This window comes from Phascolarctos cinereus, unplaced genomic scaffold (genome assembly GCF_003287225.1).
Source record: "Phascolarctos cinereus isolate Bilbo 61053 unplaced genomic scaffold, phaCin_HiC Scaffold_9;HRSCAF=440, whole genome shotgun sequence".
NCBI lineage: Eukaryota > Metazoa > Chordata > Mammalia > Diprotodontia > Phascolarctidae > Phascolarctos > Phascolarctos cinereus.
The window spans coordinates 25296244-25315725 of NW_027556402.1; the positions used below are offsets into that span (position 1 = coordinate 25296244).

Here is a 19482-nt window from a genome sequence, read left to right on the forward strand (position 1 = left end):
AACTTGGCTGAGGATTAATAGAGGTGATGAATTTGTCTCCTGGCAGGGAAAGCTTCAAAATGGTAGAGAGAGTTGAAAAGAAATTCATCTCGTAGGAAACAACTTTTTCTCTGTGTTTTCAACTTGTACTCCGCGAGCACTACAGAGGGGCAGAGGAAGGGATTTCTCTCTTCTTGATTCTTCCTTCCACCCCACATTGACAATGACATCTTTCAGCAAAAAGAGATAGGTTTAAATTCTGTTTCTTAAACCCTGGACTTTTTGAAGAGAAGAAGGATTCTGAATGCGCTGCATGGCATGGTTCCTGAATCTAGCCTTTGCAAAAGGAAGGGAAATGACTGGGGCAGTAGCAGCTTTGAAAATTGCCTCATGGATCAAAGAGAGGAAAACTGCCCCAGTCACTCTGTCAAGTTCCCCCAAACTTGGAGATTACAATTGGCCAGTGGTGGGGGTGGGATGGTCCACAATGTGTTGAACCTTCTGGGAGATCTTGAATAGGACCCCTCTCAATAAAATGGGAATAATAATGTCTCCCACCTCACAAGGTTCTTAATGAGCATCAAATGTGAAGCATTTTGTAAACCTTGAAGTACTATGATAGGAGCTATTATGATTCAGTGTTTTTATTATTAGGTATGAACAGATTAGTAACTTTTCCCATATAATATCAAACTGCGTTCTGGTTTTTTTTTTTATTTGTTACTTTGTTTGTTTGTTTTGGCTAGGCAATGGGGTTAAGTGACTTGCCCAGGGTCACACAGCTAGTAAGTATTATATGTCTGAGGCCCCATTTGAACTCAGATCCTCCTGAATCTAGGGCCAGTGCTCTATCCACTGCACCACCTAGCTGCTTTCTGGAATGAACAGACCAATTCACAGCTCCACTGTCAGTCAGTCAAGTCAGTCAGTCAGTAAGCATTTGTTAAGTGTCTACTATGGGTCCAGCTTTGTGCTAATGTTAAGGATACAAAGAAAAGCAAAATAGAACCTTTGCCCTCGGGGAGCTAATCATCTGAGGCAGTTTATGCCTGAGCCAGTTCCCCATTACATGCGTTAAAAAATCCAAAGTTTATCTATTTTTAAAGTTTGCTTACATTTATGATTAATGATTATTTTTTAATTCCAGTTACATAAAAAGATCGATCTTAATTATTCTTATAAGTGCTTTATTATATGTGAATGGGGAATTGCAAAAAGATGGGGGACAGTGGATAGCATATTTGACAGGAACTGAGGCTTAGAGCTTTTATGTAATTCACCAGAACTCTACACCAACTGGAACTTGAATGAAATAAGAGAGTTTCTTATGGATTATCATGTTTTATTAAAGTACTGAAGAACAATAAAGCTGGGGTTCCCCTTGACAAAAGTCTGAGTCATGAGTGAACAAATCTAAGTGAAGGGAAGGCAAGGGGGGTGGGGCAGAATAAAAAATCCAATGATCCCTGCTGAGGCAGACAGCTCAGGGAAGGTCACTTCTCCCCTCCCCCCCATTTGTTCTCTTGGCAAGAAGACTTAGAGATCTGTACCTGAGGGAAAGCCAGAAGGGAAGTACTGATGTAGGGAAAGTCATAGGTAGGGCTAACTGAAGGGAGAAGTTGGAAAAGAGTGTCTCTATCCGCATAGAAGAGGGGGGCCTGCTTAGAGGGAGGAGGGAGTTTTCCTGATAGACTAGCCCCAGCATACTTGCTACCTTCTGAATTCTTCATATTCATTGATCTTATATAATACTATACTTACATAATATGTAATATAAGTACTATACTTATATACTATATAGTCTATTCTATACTATCCTATACTTTATATATATGTATACTTATATAATGCTATACTACTTTCAAATATCACAATTTGTTCAGTTACTGCAAAATGGATGGGGGCCCACTTTGTTTCCAGGTATTTCACTACACACATACATGTACAAACAGAAATGTTGCTGTGATTATCTTGAGATGATAGATACGTAGATAGATAGATGTAGATATATCTATATATACATATGGATATACATATATAGATACCTATGTCAATATATCCATATGTCTCTATAGCTCTATATAGAGATGTAGATATGAAATCTTCCTTACTATCTATGATTGTGGACTTATACTCAGGAATACCTGCATTCAAATGCCATTTCAGACATTCACTAGCCATGTGACTCTGGACAAGTGACTGCATCTCTGTCAGCCTTAATTTCTACCCCTGTCAATGAAATGGCAATAATAATGTCTCCTACCTCACAAGGTTCTTACTGAGTAAACCTTAAGGTACTTTGACATAAGAGCTATTATGATTATAGTGTTTTACTTATTGGGCGTGAACAGATTAGTGACTTTTGTCACATAATCACAAAGTGCTTTCTGGAATGATTCAACCAATTCACAGCTCCATCAGCAGTCTGTGAGTCAATAAGCATCTGTTAAGTGCCTGCTATGGGTCCAGCTTGGTGATAGGTGCTAAGGATACAAAGAAAAGCAAAATAGAAGCTTTACCCTCAAGGAACTTCTAGTCCAGGAGTGGAGAACCTGCAGCCTTGAGGCCACATGTGGCCCTCTAAGTCCTCAAGTGGGGCCCTTTGACTAGATCCAAACTTCACAGAACAAACCCCAATTTTTTCTGTGAAGTTTGGATCCAGTCAAAGGGCCCTACTTGAGGACTTAGAGGGCCACATGTGGCCTCAAGGCCCCTGGTTCCCCACCCGTGTAGTCTAATGTGGGCAGGTAACATGCAAGCTACTCTGTACAAACAATCTATAGACAGAATAAATAGGAGATTACTATCAGAGGGGAAGCACTAACATTAAAAAATGATTGAGTATATTAAACATATTAGCATACTCTTTTTCATGCAGTCACTCCAAAATTGACTAATGCCATTTTTTGTTATGTTTGACAATTTGTTGGGTATGAAGTGTACCTCACATTTCTTTTATTATGTGGAGCGTGTTTTCATGTGGCCATTGCTAGTGTGGAATTTTTCATAATTGTGGAAATCTGTACTGTCACTATAAAAATCTGCAATAAAGGGAAACTGAGGCACAAAGGTCCAAGCACAATTAATTTATTAGCAAGGCTAGCACTTGCCTTCCAAGAAAATTTTATTTTTATTTTTTGACTAGCCAGGGGGCAGGAGGGGAAGCAGGGTAGAGATTGATCCTATTACCTGTGAGTCTGAAAGTGATGACCAAGTCTATTAGTTTTTCTTAGTCTCTTGAAAAATAGATATTAGCTTTACATAAGAAAGTGCACAGCAGTTGCTGACAGCTCTCAACATTCCCCTCACTTCAAGCCCATTTATTATGAAGTACATTATAACAAAACTCCTTTTTATTTGTTTTTTATAGGACACTATCTAGTGCTGGCAAAGAACTGAAAGACAATTTTTTGAAAGCACTAGCACAAAGGGAGGAAGACAATCGTACTGGAAAAGTAACTGTGAGTAAATAAAATGCGCAGAAGCCAAATCCATGATTATGGGTATAATTTTTCACAAAACTAATTTTAATTAAAATTAAGAAAAGCATTTTATGAAAATAATTTTATTTTATTTTCATGTCTTAATTTTATATTTTATTTTAATTTAGAATGTTTTCTTTCAAAGACAGAAAATATAAGTTAACAGAAATTATTTTCATTGAAATATATGACTTTTTAAAGTAAAATGAGAAAGTGACTTATGAGTTTAAATTTTCTTCCATGGTTGAGATTAAAGTAATAGTTTCAAAGATGGAAATAGAAGACATGTAGAGAGATAATTTCGAGTTATTTCAATCTGAGTGAAATAATCTTATTGGATTCAAATGGGAGATATGAAGCTTTTCTATGCTGTTAATAATATTTCAAAAGGATATCTTTTTCAGGATGCTCTTTGATATATAATACAATAGAAAATAATATAATACAAAATATAATTTACTGATTAATGTGTTACATATAGCTCATATAATGCTGCAAATCAGAGGTGAATAAAGCAAATGATAATCTTGTGGAAATTATAATGACAAAAATAATCAGAAGTAATGTGATAAAAATACACACACACACACACACACACACACACACACATACACACACATACCTCAAGATTATTTCACCAAGGGAAAATCTTGTAAGAAGAGAGGTAGAATTTTCTCATTATAAGATCCATCTCAAGATCATTGAGAGCAAAGTCAGAAGATATCCCAGTATCCCAAAGTCAAGAGTGTATTCTCTGGAGAAGATTTTTACTGTGGCTAGATGCTATAGAAAGATTTTTCCCAGTCCCTAAGGCTACACATTCTCTTCTTTCTTAGCAGCCCCACCCTTTCTATTATTTTTAAAAAGTAAAATTAAACATTTAAATCTTAAACACTTAGAGGAGAGGAAAGTTGGCAAAAAAAAAAATAACGTTTAGTATCTTTTCTCCAAGGTTTGTTAGAATTGTACTTGCTATTATGGTTGCTGTGGAGAGGAAGTAGAGAGATATCCCATGCCCTCACCTCACTAGAAGTCCAAGGGAAAACTGGCATTGGCCATGTCCTTAAAAAGAGACTACTTTGACAGAAACTGGAAACTGTTTCCCCTCCCTCCTTATAACTCAAAAAGTAGACAGATTTTTCTGACTCAAGTGCTGATCGTCTCAGATATAGCCACTTCCCTGTCCCCCATTATATCCACCCTTCAGTCACAGGGACCAAGGGAGCCTCTGGTCAGACATGTTTTTTAATCCAGGGACTAGAACACAATTGAAGGGGCCCATATTTATACACCAAAGGGTGGCCCTATTATACAAATGTGTAATTAAAAAGAAAAAAAAAGATGGGTTGGTCATAGGGTGAGAAGAAGTGTTAAATAATGGATTGCCTGTGTACTTCATGGGTATGCCTGTGATATAAATAAACAAGATGAGGTAGGCTCCTCCATTATCAGGTGGACCACCTTGTGGAGTCTTTAGTGGGAAATGGAAGAGTCATATAGGATGGGAAACCATGAATGGAGTGCCATCTGTCTTATGGGAGGGAGCAGCTAACACATGACATAACAGATGCATGTGAATATTGAATATCTCCCAGCATCAAGTACAGTGTTTCATACAAAGTAGTCATTTAATAAACATTTGTGGAATTGAACTATATTTTAATAATTTGAGTCATGCTTATTTGGGATAAAAATATTAATACCTCAACAGAGACTCCATAATTATCTGTATCAATTATTAAGGTACATTTATTGTACTTCTATCTTGCACTCAAGACTATATTAGGTACCATTTAAATTTCATAAACTTTACAGGAAAGGCCAAAGTTTATTCAATATTTCTACAACCTAGCACTCTCAATGAAGCAGCAATTTCTATAGACTATACCATGTTTATAGCAAACCTCAAAAGACTACATAAATGCAAGTTACAGTATTATTGTTTTGGGATTCTTATTCTATTATCTAGTTTTGTGTAACTCATAAATTCAATAAAATTGCCTTCAATGCTTTCACCCACATCATTGCAACAAATGTTTTCAGAATAGAGTGAGGATGGAGCCTTATATGACTCCAAAAGAAACCTACGTACTGGTTAGAAGCGCCATTGACCCAGATTTAAATTCACCTATTTTGTTATCCAAAGAACATCTTTCTATCTTGCCTGTATATTACTATAATAACTATATTATATTGATAAGCGTATTGTGAGAGACTGCTAAATGCTATGGTGGAGTCCAAGTATAAGGTCGTTTTGTTATTTCTCTCATCTGCCAGTTTTGCTATTGTTGTTTTTTCTACCAGAATCTATGATTCTATGTAGAATGTAGGGAACTCCCAGGATGGAAATTCTCTGTACCAATGCAAACAGGCAACTCTGCTAGAACTTAAAGTCTTATAGAGTTTTCTGGGGGCACTAAGAAGTTCAGTGACTTTGTTGATGGTCACGTAACTCAGAGATAGGATTTGAACATGGGTCTTGGTGAGTTCATACTCTACACCACACTGCCTTTCCAGTTTAGTAACCCTCTCAAAAACAAAATAAGCGGGCAGCTAGGTGGTGCAGTGGATAGAGCACCATCCCTGAAGTCAGGAGGACCTGAGTTCAAACCCAGCTTCAGCCCAAACACTTGACACTTACTAGCTGTGTGACCCTGGGCAAGTCACTTAACCCCAATCGCCAAAAAAAAAAAAAAAGATGAATTGATTTTGCATTGTCCTTTCTTTGTGAACCCATACTGGGCCTTATTGATCACTGCTGCCTTTTCACAGTAGAACAACTCATTCCTTTAAAAATATGTTTTAAAAATTTCTTTGGAATAAAAAACAAGCTTACCGCTCTGAATATGGCTTCAGGAGTATGCCTCACCCTTTCCAAAATTCAAAACAACACTAAAACCCTTGCCCATCTTCAATGGGTGCCTCACCAATTTTCCACCATTTTTTCAGAGATTATCCCTGAAGGCTCAGTAATCCCACCCACCAATTGTTTCACTATGTAGTCCTAAACCAGACCTTGATCTCAACCAGTACTCTTTCCTACTATTTCTCCATAAATTTTGGCCTTCAGTTTCATGTCAATAACTTTTCTTCAGTAGGATATCCCCAAAATCTTAGTGCAATTTTATGATGTTAAAATTTAGCAGCTTTTAATAAGCTTTAAAGTTCATTCTTATCTGATAATGAGTTACTTGCAATAGAAAACAGAAGCAAAAGAAACCTTTGCAGATTTTATCAAGCTCGAAGGGATTAAGTATGGAACTGTGACTGCATGTCAATTGTCTGACAATCAGGCAAGTTAAGTTCTGAAAATCTCATCACTAGGTTGGTTTTGGCCACAGGCACCCTCAAAGAGGGAGGAGAACAGGGAAAAGCTGTAATCTGCCATATGGAAGGAACACCCATATCACCAAATACTTGAAGTATTAAAGAATTTAACATATACTAGTGAGAATTCACCATTTCTAAGACTTTTTGTTTCTTTAAAGTTCTACTTAATTTTCTTTGGGAGTCACTACAGTCTGAAGGGTGACTTGATCTCCAAGAAAAAATTTGACCATGTAGTTTTGAGACTTTTTTCTTTTTTCAAATTTCATTTTTAATACTATTTTCTTATTTTCCAAATTACATGTCAAGACAACTTTTAGCATTAATTTTGCAAGATTTTGAGTTCCAAAATTTTCTCCCTCCCTCCTTTCCCCTTTTCCTAAAATAGTAGGCAATTTGATATAGATAATACACGTGCTATCATGTAAAACATATTTCCATATTATGGAAAGTTGTGAAAGAAGAAACAAATCAAAAGAAAAAAAACACACAAAAAATGATAAAGTAAGTGGAAAAAAGTATGCTTTGATCTTCATTCAGAGTTTATCAGTTCTTTATCTGGATGTGGATAGCTTTTTCCTTTGTGTGTCTTTTGTACTAGTCTTGGATTGCTGTGCTGCTAAGAAGAGCTTCCCACTTCACTCACAGATTACTAGAATAAGCATTAATATAGTGCCTACTATGGGGCACCTAGATGGTGCAGTTGATAGAGCACCGTCCCTGAAGTCAGGATGACCTGAGTTCAAATATGGTTTCAGACCAAACACTTGACGCTTAGTAGCTGTGTGACTCTGGGCAAGTCACTTAAACCCAATTGCCTAAGCAAATATATATATATATATATATATATATATATATATATATATATATATATATATATATATATATACACACACACACACACACACACACACACACACATATATACGCATATATACACATATATATACACATATATACATATATATACATATATATATCAGGAGAGAAAACTATAAATATAAAAATCACTAGCATTTTTACATAGCAATACCAAAAACCATGAGGAAATTATACAAAGAGATATTCCATTCAAAATAATCATGCCTATTTTTAATCTTGCCTTAGAAATCATGATCCCTTCCTCTGCCTTTTGGAGTTACATGAGGCATAATACATTCTATTCCAAACTCTTATTTTAACTCTGTGTAAATCTAATAGGTTCCAAGCTTGTGATTTTTTTGGTTTTTTTTTGTTTTTTTGTGAACAGTGTATTATTGGATTCTGCTTTCTAATCCATTTTGTCACTTTCTTTCATTTTATGGATGAGGTCATTCCATTTACATTCAGTTATGAGTGTTAATTCTGTATTTTCCTCCATCATATTCTCATATATTTTCACTTCTTTTGCCACTTTCACTCTTCTTTACAATAAAGATGTTTTTTTTTTCAAAATGATTATTGCTAGTAATCTATGAGTGAAATGGTCTGCTCCCACTTAATATCCCAAACCTCTGAGAAGAGACCCTATGAGAACGTCCCTGATCAGAGAAATACAGACTTCAGGTGCCCCTCCAGTTACTCTGAGCAAGATGTATTGCCTCCCTGGCAGAACCCTTCTCAGAGCCCCTCCTTCTCACCTTATTAATCATCTCAATTGCTTTCTTTGAAGATTTCCTGGAACTTTTGTGCAAACCACCATATTGTCCGCAAATAGAAATAATTTTATCTCCTTTTGTCAACCTTTATGCTTTTAATTTTCTTATCTTACTAGGTCTGCCTGAGGTTATTCACCTGTATAGTGTAGAATGAAATTGGTATTAAATAAGATACTCTCAATCCATCTAACAGCTACCAAAAGGAGATTTACATAGCCATAGTAGGGAAAGGATTTCAGAGGAAGGGAGAAATCTTTTCTCAAGATAAAATATTGATTCAGTAGAGCATAGCTTCTTAGTATTATTCCTGCTGCTGGTTTATGGGTCATGAGACACATGCCTTCATACACTGGCTGTTTTGTATCCAGATGATCAAGAAGCTGTATCAGTGGCTCAAGCCTTAGTTCCCACAGCCAATCAAATCCAAAGGATGATTCCAAGACTTTTTAAGGAAAAAAAAACTAGCCTAACTTATGACAGAGGTGGGAGGGGAGGTAGGAAAGTTAGGATACAGCCTCCATCACAGTTTATTTCTAGAACTATGTCGGGTGATAGTAGGGAGAAGAGGCCTCACTACTTTGTTAGGAAAGATGCTAGTATTTCTCCTTTGAAAATAATACTAACTTTTGGTTTTCAATGAATACTTTTTAGCATTTTAAAAAAGACCCTTTTCACGCCTATTCTTTTCTTAATTTTATCATAAATGGGTAGTAAATTTTGTAAAAATGGTTTTGTTGCAACTATTGATATAATCATGTGGGGTGTGTGTGTGTGTGTGTTTAACACCTGATCAATGATGCTAGTTGCTTTCTTAACATCCTTGAATCCTTAGTACAAAAAGTGGGTTGTTAAATTTGCATCAATATTAATCAGTGATATTGGTCTATAGTTACATTTTTCTAATTTTTTCTAATAACTTTCTAATTTCTTTTGTTTAGATTTTGGGATTATACTCTTCCAATAAAGAATTTGTTAGGGAGCTTTCTTTCTCAAGTATTGAGAATTATTTAGTATAAATAGACATTTGATAGAATTTACTTTGAATTCCATCAGAATTGGATTCCTTTTTCTGCTTTTCATTTATGACATTCAATTCTTACCTCAGAGATTAGGTTATTAAAATTTTTATTTCTTCTTTCTTAATTTGAGTTTTTTATATTTTTACTAAAAATAGTCCATCTTTAAAAATTCTTGATTTTTTTTGAATATAATTGTATTAGGTGGTTCTGTTAATTTATATCATTTCTTATCTATTATGTGTTTACTTTGCTTCTTTTTAATTTTGTTAATTTGATTTTCCTCTCTTTTTGGATCATTAGTTAAAGATTTATCAACTGTTAGTCTATTTATTTCAGGAGTCCTTTTAATTTTATCTCTTTTAAATTTAAATAAATTTGTGATTTTAAATTTGTCATTGATTATTTAGTATTAAATACATATTTGGTTCCTTCATCTTCTACTGAGTTAATAAAACTTATCAGTGATATAATTTTTTCTTCTCTGGACAGTTTTTTCTGTATCCCCAAAATTTTGGTATACTTTCTCATTGTTGTTATTCTCTTTTGCATAGTTAATTTTTTCAATGATTTATTCTTTAACTCACTACTATATTGTTGTCTTTCTGTAGCTTTTACTTGTTTTCCCCATAGTAATTACTTTTTTATGACTGGCAAAGAATATTATGCCCACATATCTATAGGAATTTCTGTTCAAGATATATTCTACAGATAGATGGATAGGTAATACGGTATTTTATATGTACATGTATGTGTGTAAAAACTGTAATTTAGAAAAAAAAATATGGTGAATAGTGGCTAGCATCAAATAATACCACAAAAAGATTTATGTCTAACATGTATTATACAGTGTAATCTAGTAGACAGTGATTCCACTGTAAGATGCTGTCATGAAATGGGTGGGGAGAGAGAAAGGGAAGAATGAGAAATTGATCTCTTAGAGGAAAGGAAAATTATTTCTGGAAGACTGGGCTCTTCTACCATATATGAGTCTCTTCTCTGACACCAGAGACCACATAACTCAGACTTCTTTCCTCCCTTGCCTGCCTCCTTAGAGAATATATCTCACTTATTAAAGGCCCATCGGGGCTTAATCAATCTTTGGCCAACTGATGGCTAACTGCTCTCTAATTTTAACTTTTGATGAAGGGACTTTTTCATAGCTTATAAGTGGGTAACATCTTTATACTATATGCAAAAATGTTAAAACTGTTACCTCTAACTTCTATGATTTCATCACCTAATCCGGATGGGAATTAATTGATAGTGGGTTTCCTGATTGTTTCTCTCGCTAGATACACAGATATACTGCATGTATGTATATTTGCATACACAAACCTATATAACTCATCTATTGGGGAATTATTTCATATTATATATGTTTTATATGGGCAACTAGGTGGTACAGTGGATAAAGTGTAAGGCCTGGAGTCAGGAAGAACTGACTCAAATCTGTTGTTAGATATTTTCTAGTTGAGTGAACCTGAGCTGGTTACTTAATATCTGTTCGTCTCAATTTCTCCATCTGTAAAAGGGGGCTACAACAGCACCTATCTCCCACAGTTATTGTGAGGATGAAATTACATAAAAATTGTAAAGCACTTAGTGTGACTCCTGGAATAAAGTAAATACTACATAAATGTTAGCGATGATGATGATATTGATAGTGATGGCATGATAACTTTTTTATAAAGGGACCATGTACTACTGATAATATGCATACTCTTTTTTAGTCCTATTCAGAAATCATTACAGTTCAATCATGCCAAACTATGTAATCAAAATCTCACTAATTTTACATACATTTATAATCTCTCTCTCCCACTACCCCCCTGCCATTGAACAAGAATCACAAAAGAAAAATAAAATCCTTATCATCAAAATGTAATAAACAAATTCCCATGATAGCTATCCCCAAAACTGTATGTCTTCCATCGAGTTTTAAGCTCATCACTTCCCTGATAAGACGTGAGTGGCATTTTTTTTCTTAGTCTTCTGAATTTGTGATTTATCATTAAATTTGTCAGAGTTTTAAAGTTTTTGAAAGCTTTTTTGTATTTCTAATTCTGCTTCCTTAACTCTGCATCAGTTCATAGATCTTCCCCCTGTCCTTTGAAAATGTCCGTGTCATCATTTTCTTTTTGGCACAATAGTATTCAATTACATTAATCTACCATAATGTTTAACTATTCCCTAATAGTAGGACACTGGTAAGCTAGGTGGCACAGTGAATAGAGTGCTCGGCCTGGAGTCAGGAAGACTCATCTTCCTGAGTTCCAAGCTGGATTCAGATACTAGCTGTGTGACCCTGGGCAAGTCACTTAACCCTTTCTGCTTGGTTTCCTCATCTGTGAAATGAGCTGGAGAAGGAAATAGCAAGCCACTTCAGTATCTTTGCCAAGAGAATACCAAATGGGGTCCTGAAGCATTAGACACAACTGAAATGACTCAATGAGAACAATAGAAGTTTCCAATCTGGGGCTATTATGAAAAAAAAAGTTGTGATGAATTTTTGTACATATAGGTCATGTTGCTCTATATGTGATGTCTTTGGGGAGATATAGACCAAGTAATGGTATAGGTGGATCAAAGGATATGGGTAGTTTAGTAACTTTGGAAGAATGGTTCCAGATTGCTTTCCAGCAAAGAGGGGAAAGATCATGTCAACACAGCATTTTGGGTCACATATAGTACACAATCTTCTGTTTCATTGAGATTTCAACACAGGAAATGGGTATATTAGAAACTGCCTCATTCACAGATTTCTCAGACTCAGATACAGTGGTTTCTTTGAGTGATGGTGAAGAAGCAAGCTGTAACCAGTGCTTTTATACCAGCCTCAATAACACACATTTCAAAGCTAAAATGCCCCAGCCACCTAACTGTTTGCACAGTCAATATTCTGTGCTTCATAGCACCACCAACAGTGAAGTTTGCCTGTTTTCCCCAGCCTTCCAATATTTTTCACATTCGCCTATTGTCATCTTTGCCAGTCTGATGGTATGAGATAGAATCTTAAAGATGTTTAATTTGCAGTCCTCTAATTAGTGCTTTAGACTATTTCTTATGCTTATTGATAGCTTGGATTTCTTCCTTTGAAAATTAACATTCATACCTTCTGACCATTTATGTATTTGGAATAGCTTTTAGTCTTTATGATTTTTAATCAATTTCTTATATATCACATGTTGTTGTCATTGTTAAGTTGTTTCAGTTATGTCCAGCTCTTTGTGACCCCATTCGGAGTTTTCTCAGCAAAAAGACGCTGGAGTGGTTTGTCATTTCCTTCTCCATCCTAGAACTCAATCCACTGAGCTACCTACCTGCCCCATCATTATTATTATCATGATTTATTATAGTTGTATTTATATTATTCCTTATATTGAACCAACTCTGCATTCCTGGTATAAACCCAACCTGGTCATCTTTCAAAAATAATGGTTAAGTCAGCATTAAAGAATTTTTAGCTCAAACCCCTTGAACTACTGAAGCCCCCAGGTATCCACAAACCACTAAATGGAAACCACTGCATTAGGGTAAACATACGCTGATTGGCTTTGCTAATCTATTTAGAGAATGCTTAGAGGCCTAGTTCTAGGTCATTTCTGATTCTAAAATTCTCCCAAAGTAGCAAGATTGCCCATAGTGATTATCGGATGAAACTAGAGGCTTTACTAGACAGAATAACATTTTTTTTTGATCATTTGATTGTATAATATAACAATTTGAATACCAAAAAGTCTATAAGCAACTTTCTCAGTTGCCTAGGTAGAATTGTGTTCTTGTACTTTTTTATACTACTGTTGTAATAATTTTTGGTTTACTGATTAGAGGTGGGGGTGGGAATAAGGGGGAAGGAATAGGGAAATGCCTTTCCTGTCCAGAGATTCATGAGAATAGTCGTTAGGAAATCAGAAGCTATTCAAGGCTGGTAGTGTAGAATCTAGTGACACTTATTTTCTCACAGAATATTAACTATGCAAACAGTTATGTGGCCGGGGCATTTTGGCTTTGGAATGTGTATTATTGAGGCTAGTATAAAAGCACTGGTTACGGCTTGTTCCTTTGCCACCACTCAAAGAAACTACTGTATCTAAGTCCGAGAAATCTGTGAATGAGACAGTTCCCAATATAACCATTTCCTGTGTTGAAATCTCAATGAAACAGAAGATTGTGTTGTGTATGACCCAAAACATTGTGTTGACATGATCTTTCCCCTCTTCGCTATTTTCCAACTTCCGTAAAAATGCGACCTTTCAAGAAAAAGAAAGTATTGTAAAAATTCTTATTTGCCTTTTAACTGAACCCATGTTTATCCAATCAATAAACCCCTATGGAAATTGTATGACATAAAGATTATCATGGTTTAATTTCAAACAAACATGTCTGTGTTTGGAAAATGAAATGTATATCAAATCCCCTTTCTCTAAAGAGGAAGAATGTTTTTAAAAAAATCGTAAACTGTGTATTTCCTGGAATTGGATGTGTTACATTCTGTAGGATACATAGCCTCAGTTTTCTTCACCTTTCATGAATGAAAATGTCATTGTTTCACTAAGTTAAACTTTTGGGGACAAAAAACATCCAATCATTACAGCTACCTACATTTCTTCATTTCATACCCACATTTGAATTCAAAATCACTAAAAATGTGTATGGAGAGAATTGCATATGCAGTAATGATACGGTTTTTATCATTCATGTAACCATATTTCCTTTTTCTGATAGGAACAAATAGTTAATCTTATATTAAAATTGCAATTAAATCATGTAATATAAAAATGTCCTAGAAACTTCTGTAAATTCTGTATTCTTGCTTCTTACCTCTGCTCTCTCCGTAGTCATCTGATCTGCATTCATCCATTTCTGGGCTTACATAACCTACAAAGACAAATTTTGAGCCCATGTAATTAAAGTAGAATATAATAAAAAGTTTATAAATGTCTTAAAGTTATAAAACTGAAAGGGAGTAATAAGGGCATATATGTGTAAACACACATACATTCTGTTCCATACATGTGTATATGTGTACTTATATGTGGAACAGAATTAATATGTATATTTGTACACATATACACAAATATAATTGGAATATTGAAACTTTGTGAACTCTTGCAGAGCTCATAAATAGATTACTTCAGGCTTAGATGTATGCAATATGAAACAATTTCTCTTGGCTGTGTATAAACACACATAATATTCACATGGAAATCTGTGTATATATAAGTATATGTGCATATATGCATATATGCACATGTATTCTGTTCCATGTACGTACATACATGTATAAGGGAAAGAATTTATGTGTGTATTTGGATACATACAAACTCTATATATTCCTATAATTTGAGTTTCAAAACTGTGTAGACTGTTGCAGAGCTAATAAATAGCATTACTTTGGGTTTATAATATATGCAACATGAAACAATTTCTCTTGGCTCCACTATTTGTACTAATACTTATACTAAGATACCTTAATAAGGGAAAGGTCATTGCATCTGATATTATCTGATGCAAAGAAGGCTAAGGCACAGTCTGTGTTCCAGGCTCAACATATGAGAGATTTGTAGGGGTCCTGTAGTTCATAGTGGCAGAAGTGATGCCAAAGTAGGCATGTTAAGCAGGGTCAAATATTTCTCCATGATCTTGCCAGAGCAATCAAAATCTGCATCTGGGGCATCTGTGCCACTTCCAAACTGGAAGCACACAGCCAACAGAAGAGGGAAGAACAACATCAAAGAAGGGCATGTGCTGTTCTGGCAAAGAGAAGAGCCTGGAGTGAGGCTTGGAAGCAGGAGAGAGCCACAGATGGTAAACAGAACCTCCCCAGGCTGAGTTCAATAAAGTTGTCAATGCCTCTGACTCTGAGATATTGCAAACCTGGCATTCAGAGTGTCCAAGATGAGGCTTCAGCCATTCCCAAGTGTCTGTAAGACCTTCATTGACTTGCTTTTTAGTCCTTTTTCTACAGGTCTTTTCCCTGATCCATCTTCTTGACTAATTTTTCTGTCTTCTGCACATGTCCCTTCCCTACTCACTTTTATGCTTTGGGTGCCACCAGTTGAAAAGAGGAATTGATATGCATCAGTACTTACTCAGTATTGAGAGGAATTGACCTTAGAACACTTTGAATTTAGTCTGCCCTTACCCTTCCTCATAGCACTTCAGTCTTCTTCTATCATCAGTGGCTAGCTTTTTTCTCCTGCTCTTCCCTCTGTTCCTCCTCTGTTCCTCCCCAATGAAGACACCTGAGAAAGTATAGCTCTTTAGTTATATGTCTTCTCGTTGGTCATCTTCAGCAACACTCTTTCATGAGATGGTCTTCCAGTAGTCTGCCCTGAACAGTTCAGCTTTGGCAGAGAAGCTGCCTTTACCACATCCACATCCATATCCTACCAGACTGAAGGGGATGAGGTTTGGGGGAAGCACTGGTGGCTTCCTGTTTCCCCTCACCCAGGAAAAGCAGGACTGACTCTGTCAAGGTTTTCTGGGCAACCTCAGAGTTCTCTGTGAGGATATGGAATTTTATTGTTTTGTGAATGTAGAGCAAAATCTTTTTTGACATTAGTATGGGGGTTTTTGTACCATTTCAAGTCTAAAATGACCCCAGATATTTCTGTAGATATTTTCCAGCGTTTGCCAGCCTCATGCCCATGTTGATTTAAATTTTGTGCTTTTCTTTTTGTTCCCCCACTTCCCCAACCTTCCAACCCCCCTGTCTCACTGCTGGTCTCTGTCTATGCTCATCTATCATTTCTGTCAATGCTAAGATCAACTGCTTGGTCTCCTGCTCCCCTTTTAAAGGTCCAAATCTAAGTATGTTATATACATCTGCAAAAGTCACAAAAGTCATCTCCAAATGCCTTGACTCAGGCAACATGGGCATGAGATACACAGACACCAATCCATTAGAAGAATATTACGGGAATCCAACCAAGATGTGATAAAAGCCTGAAGTATATTAAAGGCAAAAGTGGTTAACAGGGGACAGATGCCATAGATGTTGTGGAGGTAGAATTCAGAAGATGACAACTAATTGGATGTGGGGGAGAGGGAGAGAGGAAGAGAGAAGACTGAACAATGACTTTGAGATGTGAATCGAGGTAACTGGACAGACAGTGGTTTCCTCAACAGAAAAAGGGAAAATTGGAGGAAGAGTAGGTTTAGGGGAATATGAGTTACATTGTTGAAATATTGAGATTGAGATGCCTATTGGACATTCAGGCAGAGATGTCTTACAGATAATTGATGATACTTCACTGGAGTAGAAAGATGACGGCTGGCTATATGATTTGGGGAATCACAGAAATGGTAACTGAACTCAGAAGACTAGTCCAACAAGACAGAATGTGGTGAGACAAGAGAAGGTGGCCCAGGATGAGGCCTTGGGAAAACCCATTAGAGGGCAGAATACAGCTAAAGTCATCAAAAGCGATGAAGAAGTTGGAGATAGAAATGGAGAATTAGGAGAGAGTAGTATCCCGATGACCAAGAGAGGACTCTCAGAAAGAGGACATGATTGACAATATCAATCGCAAAGAAACTGAATGAGAACTGAGAGAAGGCCACCATAATGAATGATAAACAGGTCATATTTAACCTTGGGCAGGGCAGTGTCAGCTGAATGGTGGGTACAGGAATCAAACTATAACAGTTTAGTGAGTAGATGGCAAAGCAGTGTGGATGTTGAATGTATGTTCTTTCTAGAAATCTGGCAAGAAATACAATGCAAGAAATAGGTTGGCAGCTTGAAGGATAGCAGGAATGAGGAATGTGTCCCTGTTGTTTAATTTTATTTTATTTTTGGATAGTGGGGAGCTGCATGTGTTTTTAATCTGAGGGGAAACAAGGAGATTAAAGATGTAAGACAGAGGGGATGATTGATGGATAAAGATCATAGAGGGGGCTGGAGTCAGGATGGAATGAAAATCAAGATCACAGGTAGAGAGGTAAACCTTGTCGAAGAGGAAAGATATGTCTTCCTCAAGGAAAGGAATGAAGGCAGAAAAAAATGGAGCACAGTGTAGAAAAATGTTATGGTGAGGACGTTAGAGGTGGTCTTATTATGCCAGGACTATGTTAATTCAAGGGTCCATATTGGGATGGAATGAGATATTCATAGGTCATTGAACAGTTAGCAAAACAAGTTTACTTAGCTATGGCATAGAAAGGATATCAGCAAGGATAAAGGTGTACTTAGCTTCACACAACCTCCTTTTCCTCCTTAGTGAAACAGGTCTAGTCAGAAAGGCAGGATGTAATGACTCAGATGGCTTCTGGTCATGGGGCAACCACCAAGCCTGAGAGACCCAGACTTACTCAATCATTCAATCAACAGAGTAAACTAGGTGTTTCTTAATGATCTCACCTCAAGGTAAGGTCAAGACTTTAATTAATTTGAAAGGCTCATAGGAATTTTGGGCATTAGATTAAAAGCAGAAGATGCCACACAGAAAACATCTTATCCTTGATTCAGAAGATCAAGTCACCTATTGGGCTGTTTTTTTTAAAGCAGTTCAGGAGTATACTAGTAAAGCAGTGAAATACTCCAGGCCTAGGAGCACCTTGAGGAAGGATAATCTTGTACCTGTTCCAGGGGGTAGTGCATGGGCAATGGTTCCAAAGGGAATGCTTCGATCTTCTCACCTACCTCTTTCCCCCACTCCCTTGCCGTTGCCCATGTTATTAGAAATTATGAACCAACAGGATATCGTGTCTTCAGCTGGAATCAGAGGGAGACATACAAAGGTCAACAAACACAGACAACTACAAAAGAATAGCTAAAGGAAGAACCAGCTTCAGAGAGAGTGCTCTCTCTGGCAGAGAGATTGTTGGCTATGGACCCTCAGATGGCATTGATCCATGGAATACAGCAGAGAGCTCCATCCAAGGGGCACTTCATGGAGACTCCAGAAAGGGAGGAAAGGACTCGCATAGCTACAACTTGCTGGGTACCATTTTGCCATGCATATTCCTCTTTGTTCTTAAAAATTGAGCACTCTCTCTCTGTCTGTTTCTCTCTCTCTCTCTCTCCTCTCTCTCTCTCTCTCTCTCTCTCTCTCTCTCTCTCTCTCTCTCTCTCTCTCTCCCTCCCTCCCTCTCTCATTTAGGTATGTTTAGCCTGAATAACAGTGGACTCAGGGAGAACATTATAATCTGTTCCACCATGGGAAGGTTGGGCACGTATGGGAGGAATAAGGCATATTGTTTAGCCTTAGAGAGCGAAACCAGTAACAAGTTGTGGGAGTTGCAAAGAGACAAATTTAGATTTGATGTCAGAAAAAATAAATAAATAAAAACTTCCTAACACTTAGAGCCATCCTAAAGAGGAATGAGTTAGTTGGAGAAGTAGCAGGATCCCCCTTATTTGGTATCTTCAGGTGAAGCCCAGATGATCACTTGGTGAGTATGGCATAGTGAGGGGGATGTTTGGGAAGCTAGCCACTGAGGTCCCCTCTATAATTCTCAAATTCTTACATTCTGTAATGTCGGCAAAAAATAAATCCTCTCTCAAATTAGGATTAACATTGACATTTTGGACACATTTCAGCCCCAGAACATCCTTAGCTCCCTCTGAAAGAGATCTGAAGTCTTAAACTTTTCTACTCAGCTCAGGGAGCCCACCTATGGAATAATAGTCACCTCTCTGTGTCTAGCTAAGGAAGCTACCACACACTCAGAAAGAGCTAGAAAGCCCTTTATTTTCCCAGAAGTCAATGGTCATGTTAATCAAGCCTTTCTGAAAAATTTGTGCAAATTTCTGAGGTGCGGTGACAAATAGGAGCTGTAGGAACGCTGAGGTAGAATCATGGAAGTCTATAAATGGCCCTGATGTAAATAAGAAGAGGTTTCTCAGTACTATACAGAAGACTGTACAAAACTGAGACAACAGTTAAGATTTCTCTGGTTATGTCCTTTTCAAATACAATTATCCCCATCTGCATTTGTTAGTAGACTTGACCTTTGATCCTCAACAACAGCATTTCTTTCTTCAAATGCATGCATCTAAAGAACAAAAAACAACAGCTGTCTGCAGAAAGT

At 36.7% G+C, this 19482-nt stretch overlaps 1 protein-coding gene and 1 pseudogene across 2 annotated transcripts in view; both read left to right on the plus strand.

Moving 5' to 3' along the window:
• The window catches only part of CFAP299 (cilia and flagella associated protein 299), a 433380-nt gene that overhangs the window by 152202 nt on the left and 261696 nt on the right, over window positions 1–19482 (plus strand). For both annotated transcript variants that reach the window (XM_020988357.2, XM_020988358.2), the window contains exon 3: window positions 3350–3440. In XM_020988357.2, the coding sequence (XP_020844016.1) occupies window positions 3350–3440 (91 nt within the window). The remainder of the gene's footprint in view (window positions 1–3349; window positions 3441–19482) is intronic.
• Window positions 8967–15913, plus strand: LOC144455308 (etoposide-induced protein 2.4 homolog; annotated as a pseudogene).